This window comes from Rattus norvegicus, chromosome 6, assembly GCF_021556685.1.
Source record: "Rattus norvegicus strain SHRSP/BbbUtx chromosome 6, alternate assembly SHRSP_T2T, whole genome shotgun sequence".
Taxonomy (NCBI): Eukaryota; Metazoa; Chordata; class Mammalia; order Rodentia; family Muridae; genus Rattus; species Rattus norvegicus.
In genome coordinates, this window is record NC_141539.1 from 104,057,691 (window position 1) to 104,079,262 (window position 21,572).

General features: G+C 46.2%; 1 protein-coding gene across 2 annotated transcripts; it reads right to left on the minus strand.

The window, feature by feature from the left end:
* Positions 1-3,043: 3,043 nt before the first annotated feature.
* On the minus strand, positions 3,044-21,309 carry Plek2 (pleckstrin 2). Of its 2 annotated transcripts, none has more exons than XR_015621899.1 (9): positions 21,208-21,309; positions 14,838-15,002; positions 11,218-11,399; positions 9,724-9,815; positions 9,251-9,438; positions 8,940-9,041; positions 6,609-6,692; positions 4,275-5,593; positions 3,044-3,650 (listed from the first exon to the last, which is right to left on the minus strand). XR_015621899.1 is itself a non-coding variant. In NM_001114180.1 (9 exons), exons 1-9 carry the CDS (start codon positions 21,247-21,249, stop codon positions 3,523-3,525), a joined length of 1,062 nt encoding a protein of 353 aa, NP_001107652.1. In that variant the 5' UTR covers positions 21,250-21,267; the 3' UTR covers positions 3,050-3,522. The 2 variants fall into 2 exon arrangements, 1 of the variants encoding a protein (NP_001107652.1); NM_001114180.1 differs by having other exon boundaries at positions 3,050-3,650; positions 4,275-4,353; positions 21,208-21,267.
* Between the last annotated feature and the right edge of the window lie 263 nt (positions 21,310-21,572).

The window sequence follows — 21,572 nt, forward strand, 5'->3', positions numbered from 1 at the left end:
TAGTTTGGCATGCTTGTCTTAGGATACTAATACTATTTATTACCTGTAAGAAAACTTAAAACTAAATACAGGACTAGACTGAATGGGAAGAGTCTAGAGATGGGTACGGTAGCACGTGCTTATTTATGGCTCTAGTACTTATGGTGTACTGGTCTAGTAGTATTGGAAAGTTGAGGAAGGAAAATTCCTTGAGCCCAGAAAATTCCTAGACAACCATTGCAAGACCCTGATCTCAAAAGGAATGGGAATTAGAATGTTGGGAAATGTTTTATGCTGTTCATGAAAGTTTGTCCTTTTGTTTAACATAGTCTTAGCTTTTTAGTCTAGTGGTCTAATCTCATGTGACCCATTTCCAAGGAACCATGCTTGCCAGTCAGCATACCATGTTACTAGGATTTAGGGAGTCTGAATGTACTCCAGATTGGCTGTCTACAACAGTGGTTCTCAACCATCCTAACACTGCAACCCTTCAATGCATTGTGATGATCCCTAACCATAAAGTTATTGTTTTTGCCACTTCATAACTGTAAGTTTGCTGTTATGAATCATGGTGTAAATATCTGTTTTTTGATGGTCTTGGGCAACCCCTTGTGAAAGGATCATTTGGCCACCTTGGGTTGTGATCCATAGATTAAAAATGCATCAAGAAACAAGTTTAGGGCCAGGTATGCATGCCTTTAATTCCATCATAGAGGTGACAGATGGATCTCTTGAGTTCAAAGCCTACCTGGTCTATATGTCAAGTTACAGGTCACCTAAGACCCTGTGAGACCCTGTCTCAACTAAAATTTTTTTCAAGAACATGAAGGTGTTACCAGAGCTGCAATACTAACTGTAATTCCAGCTAATTCAGAGACAGAATACAGAAATACTCTTCAAAGGAGTAGAAATGTAGCTGAGTTGGCCTGGTACATACCTAGCAAGTCAAGGCCCTGGGATCAATCCCCATTACCACAGAAGAAAAAAAAATGCACTATCAAGTATCAAGTAACCCTTTTCCTAGGGATTGTTTACTGAAAAGTTTTTTGGTTTTTTTTTTTTTTTTTTTTTTTTTTTGGAGCTGGGGACCGAACCCAGGGCCTTGTGCTTCCTAGGTAAGCGCTCTACCACTGAGCTAAATCCCCAGCCCCGAAAAGTTTTATATTTAAAAGAACTCGGGGTTGGGGATTTAGCTCAGTGGTAGAGCGCTTACCTTGGAAGCGCAAGGCCCTGGGTTCGGTCCCCAGCTCCGAAAAAAAGAACCAAAAAAAAAAAAAAAAAAGAACTCTTTAGTCAGGTTGGTGGCATATACCTTTAATTGTAGCTAGCACTTGGGAGGCAGGCAGATCTCTGAGTTCGAGGCTGCAAAGTAAGTTCCAGGGCTGTTAGAGAAACCCTATCTCAAAAAAAAAAAATTTAAGCCAGGCATGGTGGTACACGTCTTTAATCAGAGCAGCCTTAAGACCAAGTCTACAAAGCAAGTTCTAAAACAGGCTACACAGAGAAACCCTGTCTCAAAACAAAAATAGCTCAGGGCTCTGATAATTTTTATTCCATCTGAGCTTTTTTTGCTAGGTTCTACAGTTGTGTAAAATGGTGACTAGCCAGGGAGGTCAGTGCTGCAGTGATACCGTGATGATGAACAAACTCCTCACCCAGCCATGAAATGAGGGCTCAGAGTGTAAACACAACTTACATATCTTGGCTCTCCCACCAAAGCCTTCTCATTAAAAATGCTAACAGTTCTGTTTTCCCTCTTCTGCCTTTGATTACAATCATGGTCGTTAGTCTATACAACAAAGTGAATAATAATTTAAGACTCCCAATATTAGTGAATTGAAACTGCTTGTTTATAATCAGTTTTATAACCAGACAACCAATTCTCACAATATGTTCAAGTTTTGGAGGTTTTAGGGGGGTTTATTTTGGTTGATTGGCTGGGGGTTTTACTGGGGGGGGGGGGCATATTTCAAGATGTTCAAGTTCCTAACCAGAGCTATGGAGATGTGCTGCTCTTTCTGTCACTACTCCAACTGCTGTGCACCAGCCCATTTGCATCCTAGGTAATTTTTTTTTTTTTTTTTTTTTTTTTTTTTTTTTTTTTTTACATCAAGAACAAAGTGAGTAGGCATGAAAAAGAGTTGGGTCTAGTACCTTGCCAGCTTCACTGCTCTGTCTCAAGCCATTGCTCATCTGTTTTAGAACCCTAGAGAATCCTTGTCTCACCCGTAGCTGTCTATGGGAAGCATGGCTCTGGCAATTTGGAAGCAGGAAGCTATCAAGCCAAATGTAGTTTAATTCAGATAAGTAATTCTAGGTACATTAAACCTGGAAAGATGCCAAATGAAAAAACGGTGCTTGAAAAGGCAGTCTCTTACAAAGTAAGGAATAAAGGGAAAAAAAAAAAAAACATGTTCTTGGGATTTCTGACTATTCAGGGTCAGGTATTCCAGACATTAAGAGGATATCTATTTTAAGAGAAGTTTTTACTTAGGCACTTTAGAAATATCCACTCCCCTTAAATGTACGTTATGTATTTTATCTATTAAAGTCCAAGCCATTGTCCTTGGTGAAAATGCTGGCTGTAATGGGGCCAGATCACTGTATACATTTAATAAAAGTATTTATAAAAACACTGTATGATACAGACTTTTCACTTTAACTCCCAACTGGGGAAGTTCTTAACTTCAGCCAATGTTCATTTTTAGACAAAGTTTTATGCCTTAATTTAACTTTTGCCATTTGTATCTTTGTCTTGTAGAGAGCACATGCTCCGTGTCTTTCTAAATGTCCATTTTACATAGAAAAGCTGTATTTCTTAAAAATATGTGACAGATTTTGAGAGTATGACATCTGCAACTTGTGATACTTGCTGTCTTACAGTATAAGACAGACACTATCCCTCTGAACAGTCAGCAGTTTGCCAGCACCCCCACTTTAACGTGAGAAACATTATCCTGGTGACAGATCACCTGAGATTTCTTTCTCCACAACCAGCTTCTGTAATACATAGGGCCTTACAGGTTGGAAACCTGTGGGAACCATAGAACTACAAGAACCATAATAACCAGAGACAGATGTCAATCTTTATTAAGCCCAGAGATACTGAGTTGCTGAAATCAGTTAAGAGAGCTGTCTTGAGACTAGGGTATTTAATATAGCAAAACCAGAGTTAGTGTTCCAATTGAGAGGTGGTACTATGGTCCCCAAGGACGCAGATTTCTGTTCTGAAGAGCAAAGTCAAGATGCTGCTCACCTAAGAGCTGGTCCAGCTTTGAAAGTTGGTCATAAGAAGACAGGAAATCGAATCCCCACTGTCATGTGAGGAGCCAACTTGAGCAGTCTCCAAAGAGGTGCAAATGTACAATGGTAAAGGTTTTTTGGTTTTTTTGTTTTTTTAAACGGTACCAAGAATTGAACCTGGGGCCTCAAGATTGCCAGGCAGGTCCTCTAACACTGAGCCACATCCCCAGCCCCAAAAGTACTCCAGTTCTCCAGGTAGTCTCATCTGTATCCAATGAGGACCCTGGTCTGCTCCTTAGATCATGTTAGCTTCTTGATAGCTTCAATCCATTCTGCTCGCTCAGCCTTGTTGCTGGCCTGGATATAATAGTGTGTGTCATCCTTCGTAATCACTTTGAAGAGGTTTCCTTGGACATTACCTTTAACTCCTACACGGGGGAGGAAAAGTATTAAATATCCATGTCAACTTCCAGCTTGAAGCGAGCTGCTACTAAGACAAGAACACTGGAGTATTTCCACAAGGCCTGCCAGTAGTTATTCTGAAAGTTTGCAGCTTGCTTGCTTGCTTGCTTGCCCCTGTGCTACTCATAGACCTACAGTGTCTCATCAAAGAATCCCCTAAATTTTTGTTTAAAAGAAGCGTGTAATTTGATGTTTACTTTGGGCTGGTTTTGAACCTCAATTTCTATACCCACAAGTCAGAAATGATACTGCCTCCCTACCAGAGCTGCAGGTTGTAAAATCAGTACAGGTAGAAAATGAAAGCATTCTCTAACATGAAAACACTGTGACCCTTCACTGTAATGTAGATGGAAGCTTACAGGTCATCAGCACAGAAACAGAGTAAAGAAAATCAAAAGTAAGGATTATTCTGTTGATTCTTGAAACAGAACATCTACATAACCCTTTACCTTGTTTTTTAAATGGGCTTCAAAAATGACATTATTGTCTCATTGAGAAAAGGCCTGCTCAGGGTTTCCTCCCAGGAGCATCAAAAACATGCAGATGGTGGCCCCAGAGATCTTGAGGCCAGAGCAGAAGTTTTAGCTTACCAGTAGGAACACCATTATCCTCCAGTGCAGACACAAGGGAACCACGAAGAGAAAACCCACCTACTGGCCTGTTATCTTCCTGTGGAGGAAGAGATTAATCAGTAATTTCATGAACATAAAAAAAAAAAAAAGATCCTCTAATAACTGACCTGTAGGCCTTGTTAGGCCCACTTCAAATTATAAAGGAGGCTGAACTTGTGCTTCACTTGCCCAAGTAACTTATACCAGTGAGGCAGTTTGGGCCTCTTCAAGACCAGTAGCAGCAGTGCCATTAAGTTACCAGGCTGATCCAAAATTCTACCAGAAGCATGCACTGGCGTCCTTAACCTTTGTCCATAGGTAATGACAGGTGTTCCTGCACATTTGACATTGCTATGTAAGTCTAGTTATGTGCTTGGTATGAAACAAGACTGGGTTTATGGTATCCGGATGGTTAAAGAGCAACTTTACACACCAGGAGCCTCAGCCCTTGGCCCCTTCTGTTAATAATCAATACTAAATGGTGGCTTCAGCAAATAAAAGCTAAAGCAGTTAAGTAACAATGCAGAGGTGTTGACTTAGATACCAGAGGAGGGAGACAACCCAAAGAAGGGACCCAGCACTGTAGAAATCAAGGGCGGTCTCACGGGGAGACAGAATAGGCCTGGAGAAACACATCCTAGCTACAGGGGTGGATTTAGCCCAGCAGTAGGAAGCATGGGGGCAAATTAATAGCAAAAGGCCCTGGACTCATCAAGGGCACAAAGTAGTTGAGGTTAGACCTAAGATTTAAATGCAAAACCTGGTCTTATACATTGGTTATTTTCCTTGCTTCAAAGGGGACTCGAGTGGCTGGGAATGTAGCTCAGTCGTTAACATGCTTGATTAGCCTACTCAGAAATTTGCATTCAATCCAGGGTGGTGGCACACATCTATAATCCCAGCATTCAATACCATCCTTGGTGACATGACAAATGAGTTTGAGGCTACCCCGGGCTGCATGATATTCTGTCTTTAAAAAAAAATTAAAAAAGGGGTTGGGGATTTGGCTCAGTGGTAGAGTGCTTGCCTAGGAAGCACAAGGTCCTGGGTTCGATCCCCAGCCCCGGAAAAAAAAATTTAAAAAAAAAAAAAAGACAAGACAGCAACACTAGAACTGTTAGAGAGGTCAATAGGGGCCCTTCTGGAGACCCAAGGGTTTGTTTCCACAGTCAGCTCTCCTGCTCTCTCTCTTCTCAGGCCTTCATCTTCCTTGTGCTTGAGGTGTGGTGGTTTCAGTAAACTCAGCTCATGGGAAATTGCACTATTAGGAGGTGTGGTCTTGTTGGAATAGGTGTGGCCTTGTAAAAGAAAGAAAAAAGAAAGAAAAGAAAAGTTGTGGCCTTGTTGGAGGAAGTGTGCCACTGTGTAGACAAGCTTTGAAGTCCTATGCCCAGGCTCTGCTCTGTCTATCTCCTAGCTGCCCATGAGATAGTCTGCTCTTGCCTTCCTTTGCATGAAACTGGAGAACTCTCAGCTCTTCCTGCACCATGCCTGGCTGGATGCTGCCATGGTTCCACCTTGATGATAATGGACTGAACCTATGAGCCAGCCTCTGTTCAATATTGTCCTTTATAAGAGTTGATTTGGTCGGGGGCTGGAGAGATGGCTCAGTGGTTAAGAGCACTCAACTGCTCTTCCAGAGGTCATGAGTTCAATTCCCAGCAACCACATGGTGGCTCACAACCATCTGTAAAGAGATCCAGTGCCCTCTTCTGGTGTATCTGAAGACAGCTACAGTGTACTTATATATAATAAATGAATAAATCTTGTTAAAAAAAAAAGAGTTGCCTTGGTCATGGTGTCTCTTCACAGCAATGGAGACCCTAACTAAGACAGCAGGGATGAGAGGGTTCCTCCATGAGACTAAGAGAAGAGTCATTTTTCTTCCTTTGATTAGAATTAGATTAACTCAATGTGAGGTGGTATTTATCAGCAACTCAGAGCAGCAACTCCTGACACAAAATGTACTGTGTAAATTAAATACATTAAAATGTCTCCAAAGGTGAAAAGAAGCTGAGGGAGGCAGAACTTGTGGGCCAGTTGGATGAAAAGGTTGAAGAGGCTGGAGTCTCATGAGTAGCCCTCCCCTTGTCCACCAAGCAGGTTTTGGGGAAAGTAAAAGGTGCTTTTCCTCAAAATAATGACGGTCCTCTCGTGGGGAGTGGGCACAGAAGGCCAAACACTGGGCAGGCAACCGTATGACCATAGCATGGCCTGCACAGAACCATGCGGGATGTAGGAGAGGACACACACCAGCTCCCAGTCTACTTGGACTCAGAAGCAGTACAGCCCCAAGGAACTCGGGTCACTCACTTTGGAAGGGTCATAGTAATGCAGGAAAGCTGGGTCCTTCCTCAGAACAAATCGGCGTACCTTCCAGTTCTTCCTCTTGTGCCCCTGTAGGAAGAAAAGGGCTCAAGTCTCACCCATGACGGTTCTACATTTCCTTCCCTTTTCCATGCCTCCATCGATCACACAAAACCCCAACAAGCCAGCCTACACTGATGGGACAATGTTCCAGCGAGAGTTTACAATCCACTCAAGGATTACAGTGACACAATCCCCGTTTAGTGGCACCATAGCAAAAGAACCACATTTAGTGTACAGAGAAATAAGAGTTAGCACTAAAAGAAGGGGTGTGTTACTATCCCCACACTCAGGAATAAAAGAAGGACTAAGGGGCTGAGGCTATAGCTGAGCAGTAGGGGTGTGAGGCAAGCAAACACAAGACCCTGGGTTCAATCCCCACCACTGCTCAACAACAACAAAGAAGGTGAGGGGGCTGGAGAGATGGCTCAACAGTTAAGAGCATTTGCTGCTCTTGAAGGAGACTCAGGTTCAGTTCCAGAAGATCCAATTCCCTCTTCTGGTCTCTGTAGGCACCGCACACACATACGTGCAGACAAAACACCCATGAGCATAATTTTTTTTAAATAATAATATTAATGGGGCTGGAGAGATGGTTCAGCAGTTAAGAGCACTGACTATGCTTCGGTAAGTTCTGGGTTCAATTCCCAGTGACCACATGGTGGCTCACAACCATCTGTAATGGAATCTGATGCCCTCTTCTGGTGTGTCTGAAGACAGCTACAGTGTACTCATGTATAAAGTAAATAAATAAATCTTTAAAACAACAATAATAATAATAATAATGAATAATTTTTTATTTTAAAGGAGGAGGAGGACAGAGCAAGCGTCAACTGGACCAGAAGTTCACAGGCCACAGTGCACCCAAGGCCACTAACGTTTTCAGGATCAAGTGGTCCAACAAGAACCCTGTAGCTACAAGTGTATTTGTGCCCTTTCCATGTATACACGGAGGAAATCAATGAAACATTCTATATCAGAGAAAGGATCGATTATAGTCCACAATACAGTGTATGATAAAACGTAAATAGAAGGTATTAATTAATCTGTGTGTGTGACAGAGAGTGCGAAAGAAACTTCCTCTGAACTCACGCCCAAGAGCACAATACTTCCTAAGCACTTAGAGCCTCTCTCGGGCCCTGACCCACTCCTGCGGGGTCTCATGTCTTTCCTCTGTCGGTGTTGCTCTCAGTGGTCCAGCAGCAGCAGGACCTTTGTGGTGGTCCACAGCTTCTGTGGTAAATAATAATCTAAGAGCAGAGGGAAACCTATGCTCGTCAAAATCACATCACAAGGGGGTTGGAGAGATGGCTCAGCGGTTAAGAGCACCAAGTTCTTCCAGAGGTCCTGACTTCAATTCCCAGCAACCACATGGTGGCTCACAACCATCTGTAAAGAGATCCGATGCCCTCTTCTGGTGTATCTGAAGACAGCTACAGTGTACTTATATATATAATAAATGAATAAATCTTTTAAAAAAAATCACATCACAAATGTGAAATCAGACAATAATATAGAAGTTGCTTTTTAATGTGTATGGTGGTTTGAATAGGTATGACCTATTCATGTGCTTGAATGTTTGGCCCATAGGAAGTGGCATTATTAGGGAATGTGACCTTGGAGTGGGTGTGGCCACGTAGGAGGAAGTGTCCCTGTTGGGGCGGGCTTTAAGGTCTCCTGTGCTCAAGTGAGGCCTAGTGTGGCATAAAATCCCCTTCTGCTGCCTGCAGATCGGAATACAGAACCCTCAGCTCCTTCTCCGGCACCATGTCTGCCTGCGTGCTGCCATGCTCCCTGCCATGATGATAACAGACTAAACCTCTGAGACGGTTAAGTCAGTTCCAACCAAATGTTTTCATTTTAAGAGCTGCCATGGTCTGGATCTCTGAGTTGGAGGCCAGCCTCATCTACAGAGTGAGTTCCAGGACAGCCAGGACTACACAGAGAAACCCTGTCTCAAAAGCAAAAGCAAATACAAACAAAAGGAGTTGGTGTGGCCATGGTCATGCTGTCTCTTCCCAGAAACCAAACGCAAACAAAGACAATGTAACAATTACTTGTGTGTGTATTTTTTTTTTCAAAACAATTCTTGGGTCTGGTATATGTGAACATGCAGGTCTTTGGCTTGCTTCTTGTGGCTGAGAAGGGGAGGTCCTGTTTCTGTAGATCCCATTAATAAAGATTACCCCAGCATCCTCAGCCCCTGCCTCCCTGGGGTCCTTCCTGTCTCCTCCAAGTATAATTCATGCATCTCCTCCTGCTCAAAGGCAGTCATACCTGCTTGGATAGGTAGCCTTGTTTGACCACTATGCCACTTAACTCCATGGTGCTGAGACTGATTTCCTCCTTGGAGCTTACCTTCTTCTTGTAGCTTTCAGCCTAGTGGGAAGGGGAAAGCAAGCACTTGTTACAGAAGAACTCCAGACCCAGGACACCGGGTTTGCAAAGGCGGAAAATTTATCAACACAGAAGTCCCTCGTTCCCTCAGGAGAGCTGTTCTGCATACTCTGGGTCTTCCCTATAGCTCCTACTCTTACCACTTCCTCCTCTCTCCCCTAATGGCCAAAGGAACCCAACCATTAACTTACAAAAGTGTACAGGGCTGTGGAGTCATCCAGAAACTGCTCGGCCAGATCCCCAGAGCGAATAGCATCCATGCTCCGGACCCCTACTGGCCTGAGGAAGTTCTCTTCCATAAGCATGGAGGCCAGGGTCACTGCCTCCAGACGGCTGGCTGCAAAGTTGCTGGAGATGAGCCAGTCCACCAGGGAGGAGCCTGTGTGAGCACAAGGACAAACACCCATCCAAACACGGGCTAGCTTTACCCTGGCCTACTCAAGGGCTTACTGACATTGACTTCCCGAGAGACCTCAGGTTCCACCTAAGAGCGGCCAGATGGTTACATCCAATTTCCAGAGCTGTAGCCACACCCACAGGTGGTCCTCACAGGCCAGCCCATTTCCTAGCAGTCAGCTCCGTCCCCATTATAAGCCACTTGGATGAGCTTGGATGAGCTCCACGCCCCAGGCCTCCCACCCGGGCTTGTGACAGGCAGGCTCACCCAGGAAGGTCTTTTTGTAGGTGCTTCCCTGCTCCATGTTGGGGCTCGGCCGGAGTCCGCTGCTGGTGTCATGCATCTTGTCCACAATTCGACTACAGAGAAGGAAGGCAGAGAAAGGGGCCTGGTCACACGGTCAGTTACAGTTCATGATCTAAAGCAAGGGACAAATGGTATGACGCACACCAAGGAGACAGGCTTTTGTTACACGATCAATACCCAATACTCCGCTCTTCTTGGTCATCTAAATGTTCGAATAGTTCACACTAGGCAACTATTACTGTTGACATAAAACAACTGGGACGGTTTAAAGCATAGAGTCTGCAGTAACCTACGTTGTGGCTGCCTATGATTTGCTACATTTTGTCTGGACTCCTTCAGCTCCCCCTCCGTATTGTCCCTTTTGTGATCCGCCATATCAACTGCTCCTACGGGCTCACCCTGGCATAGCAGGGGTGCAGACCCGTAGACAGTGCACAGACGTGACTTCAGAGGCTGAGGTGGAGTTTGGAGTCCAGGAGTAGATTCACATCCCATCTGTGTGGGTCTAACAGTGAGGCTGTCTGCCTGCGAGGTTATATGGCATTTCCATGATGGAAACACCTTTTTTTTTTAATGTCTTGTAATTTTTTTCTTAAGGATTTACTTATTTTATGTATGTGAGTACACTGTAGCTGTCTTCAGACACACCAGAAGAGGGCATAGGATCCCTTTACAAATAGTTGGGAGCCACCATGTGGTTGCTGGGACTTGAACTCAGGACCTCTGGAAGAGCAGTCAGTGCTCTTAACCACTGAGCCATCTCTCCAGCCCAGGAAACAGCTTTCAGACATGTCTGTGGGACCAAATCATCACCTCCACCACTGACTGGCTTCCCTCTCCCTGGTGTGACAGTCGCTGCTGCCAAAGAAACACCTCTATGTATGTCTTGGGGTGCAAGGCCTTGAGACTTTATTCTCCTGTGCCTCTGAGGGGCACATGCCACAGTGCACGGCATCCAGCCAGCGCTCAGTAACTGTCCCTTTCCCCCCCTTTTAAAATTGATACACAATAATTGCACATACTGTAACTGTCCCTTTCCCCCCCTTTTAAAATTGATACACAATAATTGCACATACTGTGAGGGACTCGATGATTTCTTGGACGGTGGAATGAGGGATCCCACCAAACAGGTGACTGTTACCTGACACTAAGCTGTAAAAGAGACATGACAGTTCCAAGCACTCTGCCTAAAGTGGGTAGAACAGTGAGCGGTTTCTACCTCATTCACTTAGGTAGAAGCACTTGGTCCTGAGAAGCTACACAGAAGAGGAGCTACATAGAGCAAGTCCCAGGCAGTCAACACAGCATAACCAGAACAGAGAAAACAGCTCACTCTGAAGCACAACGGTTGGATAGCCAGAGCCGTGGTGTAGCACCAATAAACAGGCAGGAGAGGCAGCAGGGAGCCCAGGCAGAGTCGGGGACAGGCGGGGCGGGGGGGGGGGGGGGACTCACTGCAGGCTGATGTTCGGGGATAACTTGAAGGAGTTCTTTAGTATGTGGAGTTGTTGGATCTTTCCCGGCTGCCCTGCGTGGATAGCCCCTGTTATCTCAAAGGCCCAGGCATCTCTCTCCTCTCGAGAACAGGCCTCCAGGAAGTACTCAGTGGAAGTTCGGGTCTTCAGTTTAATGAGGAGCTGTGAGAAGAGACAACCAGACAGACCAATATTCGGGGAATGCTGACAGCAAGAATGACAGGGCCAGCGAGGACCCAGGAGGATGTGTCCGGGGATGCCTAGTGTCCAGCCCCTGCTCACACTCAGCAAGAGGGGCTGGACACATTGATTTGGGTACATCCAAGACAACGGGCTCATGGCCTCCTAAAGCAACCTTTCCCTTCTACACACATTAATGCAGAGTACATCCCAGCATTACAGCTCTGACTCCTCCTTCCAGAACCACAGCCTCATTTCCGATCACAGTTTAAATATCTCCACGTCTTTCACTCATTCTTCATGTGACATAGCTTCAGCTCCTTCCCAAAAGGTTTGTCCTCTGCTCCATGCTCTGCATCCTCAGAGGATGGATTCCCCACCCAAAATGGAAGATTCTGCCCCAGGACTAGGTTGAGACAGAGGTCCTGCATTGCCAACAACCTAGGAGTGCAAGGGCTGTGAGCCGCTACTGACACTGCGGACTCACGCTTGGTGGAATCGGTAGACAGACTTTGTACGAGGGGCCGCTTTTGTATCCTCTAACTGGACACCTGGGGGCTCTTAAACCAACTGTGGAAGAAGTAGACCAGGCCCACTGCCAGGAGTCTCTCTCAGACATGTCAAGCCTAACTGTGGTCACCAGCGCATTCACAACCAACTTGTTTTGCTTTCAAAGTTAATAGCCTTCATTTAAATTGATACAAAAATGAGGAATAAGGCATGACTGACTCAGTGACCCAAGGGATATTATGAAGACATTTCACTAAGTTAGCATTCGCTTGCCGGTGTCATGGAAGGTTGGTTTGAACTTGTTTCTGTAGAGACTAGAAAGGCCAAGCGAATTTCAAACACCTCAATAGCGCACACACACACACACACACACACGCGTGCATGCACGCACAAGCACATGCACAGTCATGCACGCGCACACACACTCATGCATGCATACGCACACATACACACACATGCACGCACGCACAAGCACACGCACACTCATGCACGCATACACGTGCACACACTTTATGACTTGTTCCTAAAGAAACTGTTGGTTGTGCTCAATCCTTTTCAATCCAGAACAACCAAATACTTCAAAATAATCATACAAGTCACAATTTCACGTAAAATTAACATGAAGAATGTAAGAATGTCCCCCATAGGCTTATAACAGGAAGTGTACAACTCCAGGAATTTAGCCTGTTTCCCATTTAAAATTTAAAACTAAAGTTTTCTCATTTCCACAGTACCCATGTTCCCCATGCACTCTAATAAGTATTAAGGGGCAACAGGTCTAAAACGCAGCCTATGAGTTCAGGCTTTGTTCAGTGACACCCAGAGTACCACTGAAGAAACCAGGATTTCCTCTTCGAAAGCATCTGACACATCTGTCCATCTTTTTCCTTGTTCTCGATTAACTCAACAAACACAAGCTATCTAAATGTGCTCAGATGCTGTATTCAGTCTTTTGGAAGGTGAAGTCCTTTACTTGTTTTTTTTTTTTTTTTAAGATTTATTTATTTATTTTATGTATCTGAGTACACTGTCACTGTCTTCAGACACACCAGAAGAGGGCGTCAGATCTCATTACAGATGGTTGTGAGCCACCATGTAGTTGCTGGGAATTGAACTCAGGACCTCTACAAGAGAAGTCAGTGCTCTTAACTGTTGAGCCATCTCTAGCCCTTGTTTGGATTTTTGAGGTAAGGCCTGTGTAGGTCTGGCCGTCCTAGAACTTGCTTTGTAAACCACACTGGCCTTGATCTGCCTGCCTCTGCCTCCGGAGCACTAGAATTAAAAGTATGCACCACCATGCCTGCTGTGCACGCAGGTTCTAGGGGAAGAGGATGCAAAGTCATCTCAGCACACACCACCCTTCAACGTTCTACTGACGCCTCACAGATCTTCATAAGTGGTGTGGCAGGTTGAATGAGAATGTCCCCCATAGGCTTACACAATCGAATATTCATTCAGTCACCAGGGAGTGGCACTTTTTGAAAGAAAAAGGAGATGTGGTCTTAAAGGAAGTGTGCCACTGGGGGTGGGCTTTGAGGTTTCAGAAGCCCGTGCTATCGTCTCTTTCTTCCTGCTGATGCAGATCCAGATATAGAACCTTCAGCTCGTTCTCCAGCACTATGTCTACCTGCACACTGCCATGCTCCCTACTGAGACGGTAATGGACTAAACTTCTGAAACTGTAATGTTGTCTAGGCTGCCCTTAAATTCCTGAGCTCCTCCTGCCTCAGCCTCCTGAGTGGTAGCATTACAGGTGTGAGGTACTATGCCCGACATCTAAAAGGACTTTCAGCAATCCATTTTCTCACTCAAAACCTTCTGTAGCTCCCCATTAGCTCCATCTGGTCCCAGATGATCTCCCATCACGACTTCAGTGAGCACTCCCTTCTAGCTACATTGGGAGTCCTCACTCCCAGAATCCCTGTTCCTGGGGCTGTACTTGAAGCAGACAACCCGTTGTGATGCCTTGCTCTGCAGCTCATATTCACACCATCATTTGGGGTCTCTCTCTCTCTCTCTCTCTCTCTCTCTCTCTCTCTCTCTCTCTCTCTTGTGTGTGTGTGTGTGTGTGTGTGTGTGTGTGTGTGTGTGTGTGTGTGTGTGTGTGGTGTGTACCACATACTTACAGGTGCTTATATATTTGTAGGGTATCAGATCCCCTGGACCTGGAGCTACAGCAGTTTGAGCTGCCTGATATGAGTGCTGGGAACCAAACTACCACAAGCAGGAAATGCTTTTAATAGCTAAGCTACCTGTTGGCCCCATTGATTTTGTTAAGGGTACACTAGCAGCCCTGGCTAGCCTGGAACTCATTCTATGGACAAGGCTGGTCGTGAACTCACAAGAGCCTGCCTCTCTGTCCTGCAACTGCTGGGATTAAGGGTGTGTGCCACCACACCACACCTGGACCCTGACATATCTTTTTTGATGATAGGGTGAAAGCTGGCCCTCACTTCTGAAACATATGCCCTTCAAGGGTTGTAAGCCATCACACTGACTCCCAAGACAGCACCGTTTCTCACTCTTTATGCCCCCCCCTCCAACTCCTGGTCATAAATCTTGAAGGAAACAGGAACATATAAAGAAAATCTCACCTGTACTTTGCTGCTAAGAGACAGCCATTGTTAACATCCACAGTCTCCTGAGTTTGTTTTGATTTGGCATCTGCCCCCTAGAACACCGGGTATTTTAACAGACCACTTTCTCAATCCCCATCACAACATGTGAAACATCTTCATATAATTATCTTATCACATTTTACAAATGACAGACAAGAGCTGGAAGAGGTTTAACTACTTGCCCTGGTTCACAGGACAGCCAAGATTTGAACCCAGATCATTCAGTGATAACGAAAGGGTGAGGTGGCTGGAACGGGGGACCAAGCATCTGGATGCTCACTCACTCACATACCGGCCGGTTTTCATACTCCAGGCAGGGACAGGTGATGGTGCAGCCATCGAGGACGATCCTCCCCTTGGGCGGGGTCACTCGCCGGCCGCCCTCCAGCTTGTAATACAGGAGTGTGTTCTGCCGGAGGATGAACCATCGTGCCTTCCAGTTGTGGACAATGTGGCCCTATGGATGGACAGACAGGAAATCCCAGCGGTGAGATGATGCAGGGGAGGATACGGCATAGAGAGAGGAAGCCCATGACTAAAGTAAGTGTGGGCTGAGAGTCAATGCACAGTGACGGAGGGAGCAGTAATTGTGTCAGGCTGTTCTGTGCTCGTCTCTTCTCGAGGCAAGAAGCCTTTGACCTTGGCCTTACTTCCTACTGGCTTTTATTCTGTCTATAAATACCCCCCACCCCAGTGATAGGGATCAAATCCAGGCCTCTAGTGTGAGGCAAGCGTTTTACCTCTGAGATATACATCCCAGGACCAAGCCATAAAGCTTGAGAGAAACTGCAAAATACAAAGAATAATCACTCAGCTGTAATTCTATTATACCAGGCAGACGTTAACATGTGGATTTTCCTTCGTGTCTTTTCCCTTTACCATGTCTATCTGTATGTCTGTATACATGTATACATGTATGTATTTAGACAGGGCGTATGTGTATGTATGCATTATGTATATATTAGATATGTATGTATCCAGCATGCATGAATGTGTATTTAGACAGGGTCTTACTATGAAACCCAGGCTAACCTGGAACTCGTGATTCTCCTGCCCTGAGGGAGGTACTATACACCTTTAATTCCTGAAGCAGAAACAGACAGATCTCTGTGAGTTCAAAACTAGTTATATCTACATAGAGGGTTCCAGGCTAGCCAGGTTCCTGTCTCCAAAACTAAATAAATAAGTAAATAACATTTTAAAAGAAAATCTTTGCATGTGAGTGTGTATGTAGCCAGAGACTGAAGCCAAGGCACCATGTATGCAAGGTGAGTACTCTGAACTTATATCCCAGGCCCCTAATATATAATTCTAAAAATATATCCTAAACAATTTTATGTGGGTGTGTGGTGGTAGAAATCGAACCAGGGCCTCAAAAATGCTTGGCAAGCAACTCCACCATTGAATTGAAAGCATTCAAACATTTCTTTTAAACACAGCAGGGTCTTACCCAGGCTGGATTTGAACCTATGACCCTCTGGCCTCAGACTTCTGAGTTCTAGATTTATAGACATAGATTTATAACACCCAGAAAAGAACATGCTGTTTTTATAGTTGTAAAATAAATCTTTTTTTTTTTTTAAAAAAAGATTTATTTATTTTATGTATATGAGTGCTCTGTCTGTATATACGCCAGAAGAGGGCTTTAGATCCTGGGATGGATGGTTGTGAGCCACCACGTGGTTGCTGGGAATTAAACATGATGAGTTATTTAGTCAGACGAGGAAGGCAGGCGAGAGTAGGGTGGGGATGTAGCCTGGTGACAGAGCCCTTGCCTAGTCTTTGTGTGGTCTTAGGTTTGATTCCCCAGTACTGACACCACAACAGTATTTCCTTTTTAGGAGCATCTGCATGGCTCTTCGTGACTTGGCCAGAGTACCATGGGGCAGGGATGGGGAAGTAATGGCTTCCTGGTAGGCAAAGGTTTCCCACTCTGTCACGGTTTGATCTTCATACCTTGAAGGACTCTAAGCAGAAGCAGAACAAGCTTAGGGTCTCAGGTTGGAAAGGCCACTCTGGAGTCGGGGATGTAACCTAGATGGTAGAGTGTTCACCTAACATGCATGATTTGTGTGTTAGATTGTCCTAGATTTGTCCCCAGCACCACATATACATACTGAGCCCGGTAGCACACGCCTGCTCAGGGGATGGAGGAAACCTGATCAGAAGTTAAGAACTGTGTCATTATCCTTAGTTACATTGTAAAAAAGCCAGCCTGGATTAAAATTAATCAATCGGTCGGTCACTCTGGTCAGGCTTAGTGGCCCTCTAATCTGTAATCATACCTGGGACAAGAGGATCACAAATTTGAAGCTATGCAGGGAGACCCCACCTCAACAAAACAATCATTCTGACCACAGTGTGTTGGAACAAGTGAGTGAAACAGTGAGACTGCAGTGGGGACCTCACCAGGAGGCCTGCGGGATACTCTCGTACCACACTCCATAGAGAAGCCACAGTTCACACGGGCAGAGTTAGTCTAGGTCCAGACAAACCCAGCTCCTACTCTACCTAGACACGAGTCCCCGTGCACGGAGAACCCTCCCATGTCAGGCCTCTTATCTGTAAGCCACGGATTGGGGCAGAGGCCAGCTCCTTTATGGGGCAGGAGGGGCCCCATGAGATGAGCTCGCACCCCATGGCTATACTAAAGAAGCATAAAACATTAGCCGGATACACTCTCATCGGAGGATACTCCACTCCTGCTTTAATGATGAGGAAACAGACAGCCAGGGTTTCCTCCAGGATATCCCAGCACTCAGAGACAGGGCAGGTAGACCTCCGTGAGTTCGGGGGCAGCCTGGTCTGTACAGTGAGACCTTGTTTCAAAATAAAGAAGTAAGTAAATAATTAAGACAAAGAAGCAGACCGTTGGTTATACCCTACAACCCCCAAAAGGAGAGCTGGTACTTATTAAGGGGTGGATTGTGTCTCCCAGAAGAAACATTGACATCCTAACTGCTGATACCCATGAATACGATCTTATTTGGAAATAAAGTCCTGTAGATGCTATCAAATTAGGATGAGGTCACATCACACTAAGGAAGGAGCTAATTCCATGTGAAATGTGACTGGTATCCTTACAGAAGCCAGGGGAGCAAGTGAAGGGTCCGCCTGGCAGGCAGGGAGCATAGCCCTACCAGTACCTTGAGTTTTGGACCTCCGGCCTCTAGAACTCCTGGAGTCTTTTTTTCTTTTTGGCATGTGTTTTTTTTTTTTCCACATGTACCTTATGTGATGGTTAACCTGCCTCTTCACCTTGGCTGGATTTGGAATCACCTAGGAGAGTACACATGGGTGTATCTGAAGGTTTTTTTTTTTTTAAGATTTATTATTATTTTTATTTACATGAGTAGAGTGAAGCTGTCCTCACACACACCAGAAGAGGGCATCAGATCCCATTACAGATGGTTGTGAGTCACCATGTGGTTGCTGGGATTTGAACTCGGGACCTCTGGAAGAGCAGTCTTAACTGCTGAGCCATCTCTCCAGCCCCCTGAAGGAGGCTAAACAGAGAAGGAGAGACCCACTCTGAACATGGGCAGCACTGGCCCATGAACTGGGATCCAAGACTGAACAGAAAGGGAAAAGATGCTCAGGCATAGCCGTGCTCCCTGTTTCCTGGTCTACCCGGATGTGAGGAATCCCCAGCTGCAAGCCCATGACCTCTGCCATGCCTTTCCCACCACGATGGACTCCTAAACCAGGAGCCAAGAAAACCTCTTTTTCCCTTAATTTGTTTTCTCTTGGTATTTGATCAACCCAACCAGGAAAGCAACTGCCACACTTCGTGTCTTTTCTCTCTTAAGATCTAACGCCATGAGTATTTTTAACATCTGTCTAACCATTATTTAATTGATCATTTGTTTATCTCAGGAGATATGTAGGTAGCTTCCGGGGTGTTTGGTGGATTGGTTGTGTTATCTGTTTATTTGAGACAGAGTCTCTATGTAGCTGAAGCACCAACTCAGGACCCTCCTCCCTCAGTCTCCCAAGTGAGGCACCAACTCAGGATCCTCCTCCCTCAGTCTCCCAAGTGAGGTCTGAGCCACTATACCAGTCGTCTGAATTTCTCATACATACTTTGTTGCACTGGATGCACTCAGTTGGTAGAGGGCTTGCTGAGCTGGACTGACTCCCCAGCACTGAGTACACTGGACGTGATGGTACATGCCTGTAAACCAGGACTTGGGAGGTGGAGGCTGACGGATCAAGGAGTTCAAGGTCATCCGTAAATACACGAAGCGTTTGAGGCTAGTGTTTTTACAAATGAGACTCTGTCTCAAAAAAACAAAACAACAACAAACAATACAACTTTCACTGTCTTTCCTTGAGATGGAGTCCTGGAGTCTACAGTGGACATCTCCAGGCCAGCATTCAAGCAAGATCCAAGCCTGGCAGCAACACCTGCTTTAACTCCCTTCACTGCAGAGTTGTATTACATACACACGCGCGCGCGCGCGCACACACACACACACACACACACACACACACACTCGCACACACGTGAGCACCCCTGCACCTCTCCCTGAAAGCCAGGCCTGGCAAGTGCCCTATGTTTTGTGTCAAGTTTGGTTTTCTTGTCTGGGCAGGATTAGGAGCCAAATCCATCATGCCCCTGCCTGCCTGCCTCCAGCTAAACCTTCCAGGAGATGGCTGTTCTACTCTCCGGCTTCCAGCTCAGGTCTTCGCCATCCTGGGGCTGGAACTCTCCTAAACCACCCAGTGCCATCGCGACCCTGTAACTTCCTCGGTGGCACAGGCTTTAAGAGGAAAGTGGATTTAGGTGGCAGTGGGAGCAGGTGTTGATCCCAGCAGGGGTCCTGAGCCAGCTCCTTCCCTGGGCAGGAACAAATGTGACTTCCACTTGCCTCAGATCAGGCTGGAAAGAGCCTGATTGTCCTTTCAATCTCTCACCCTGTGTGTCGATTCCTGTCACCCTGGATTCTAACCAGGGCCTCCTAGAAGAGAAGAGCAACCCTTCTCAGTGTGTCAGGGTCCCGATGAACCTCAATCCTCCTCTGTCTCCACATAGTAGTGGTGGCAGAGGAGAGTCGTGTAGGAACCCAAGGAATAGGCAGAGGCCCACAAAGCCCTATCTGAAGGGTTTGACCTGGAGGTAACCCCTCTCCTCCTCCACGGGCCTCTACCTCGGCCTAGCAATCACCAAGCAACCCCACATGACACCAGCACTTTACAGACTGCAGAATGGTGGGAGTCAGACGCTCCCCACAGGCTGTCACTGCGAGTTGGATGAACCAAATTATCGTTTATATGACAAAGACACAAAGTGAGCATGGAATTCTGGACAGATGGACACCACCAGTCCACTGATCCATTGGCTTCCCATCCTCCATGCTTAGAGCTTTGGAGAAACTCGTGCCTTGCCTCTCCCTCGCCTCCCATATCACGAACTGTGCAAAACAACACAGACATCTTGTAAACAGAAGCTGAAAGGGGCATGAGCCTTCAGGGCTAATGTGACCCAGTGAGCCAACGAGGAGGACAATTCTTACCCTTCATCACCAAGCTTCCTAAGACTGTCGGCCCAGAACAACAGCCAAAAGGCATATATATTATATGTAATATATGCACATATTTTATACTAATATAAATGGCCAGTGTTGACATCAATGTTAAAATAATTGTTTTAGGAGTTAGAGATTGAACCCGAGATTTTCTGCGTGCACTGAATGAACCATACAAGTTTCTCTTCTAGATTCTTTTGTTCGTTTTCTACCTTGATCCTAGGCATCCTGGGAGTCCCACATTCCCCGGTTGGATTCTTGCTTCTTCAACAAAGGGGCTGGGGAGGACTGAGGATGGAGTTCATATCCTACCTAACACTCACGCACTCTAGACAAGCTGTGTCCCCTTGCTCCCCATCTCTAACACAGAGCCATATCAGTCCTGGTGCCCATCATTAACCCTGAAGGACTGATGGAAGGATGAAATAAGAAAGCTAATGGTCACACACACACACACACACACACACACACACACACACACACACACACGAGGTCAGGCTGTATATTACACGGCATATCCATGGTGCCTTATATCTCAATACTGTACTGTTATGTTTAATCGACACCTGACTGTGCATGAAGTACACACAGTGGGATGTCAATCATGGGCACGGTCTGCAATGATCGCATCAGGGTAACTGGCACCTCCATCACCTCAAACATTTATTAATGTTTCCTGGTGTTGGAAACATTCGAACTCCCCTTAGCTACTTGAGAATATATCTGCCACAGTTAACTCTCTACCACAGAAGGTCATTCCTTCTTTCCAACTGTACCTTTTAACCATGCTCTCTCCACCCTGCACCCACACCACTTATGGTACTTTAATAAGGCGTGTGGTGTGCGGGGTGTGTGTGTGTGTGTGTGTGTGTGTGTGTTGCTGTGAACTGAACCCAGGGCCTTGAATATACTAACCATGGGTCCTGTCCCTGGCTTCGTCCTCAACTCCAGTAAATTGTTTTAAGAGATCCACCCGAGAGCCAGCCCTGAACCAAAGTAATCAAGCAGGATCAGCCTTTGCAAGCCGGGCCCCGCTGGCCAGTGGGAACACTTCGCCAGCTGCTCTGCGCATCCAGCACTTGCCTGCCCCGCTGTCCCCACGGCCACGCGGGCGCGAGGCCAGAGCACACTCACCCTCTTCACAAGGAAACCCTCCTTAAGCACGCCGTCCTCCATGTCGCCAGTCCAGGTGAGCTGTCCCCGCGCTCCGCTGTCGGTGCCGCCCGCGCCCAGGAAGCCGCTCCCGCCCGGAGACGCCCCCTGGCGCGCATCCAGTTCCAGAGACTCCCGCCCTGCGGGCAGGAAGTCTGGCCCAGTCCGGACTTTTGCGCCGACCTTCCCACGCCAGGTGCCCGGTGTGCCAGCCCTACCCGGCACGGTCCGCAGTGATCGCCCAAGAACAGGACCCTGGACGGGTGTCTATAGTTGTGAGCCATTCCTGAGCGCGGAGGAAACAGAGGCAGAGGAGTGTGTAGGGTACGAGAATCACAAATCCAAGG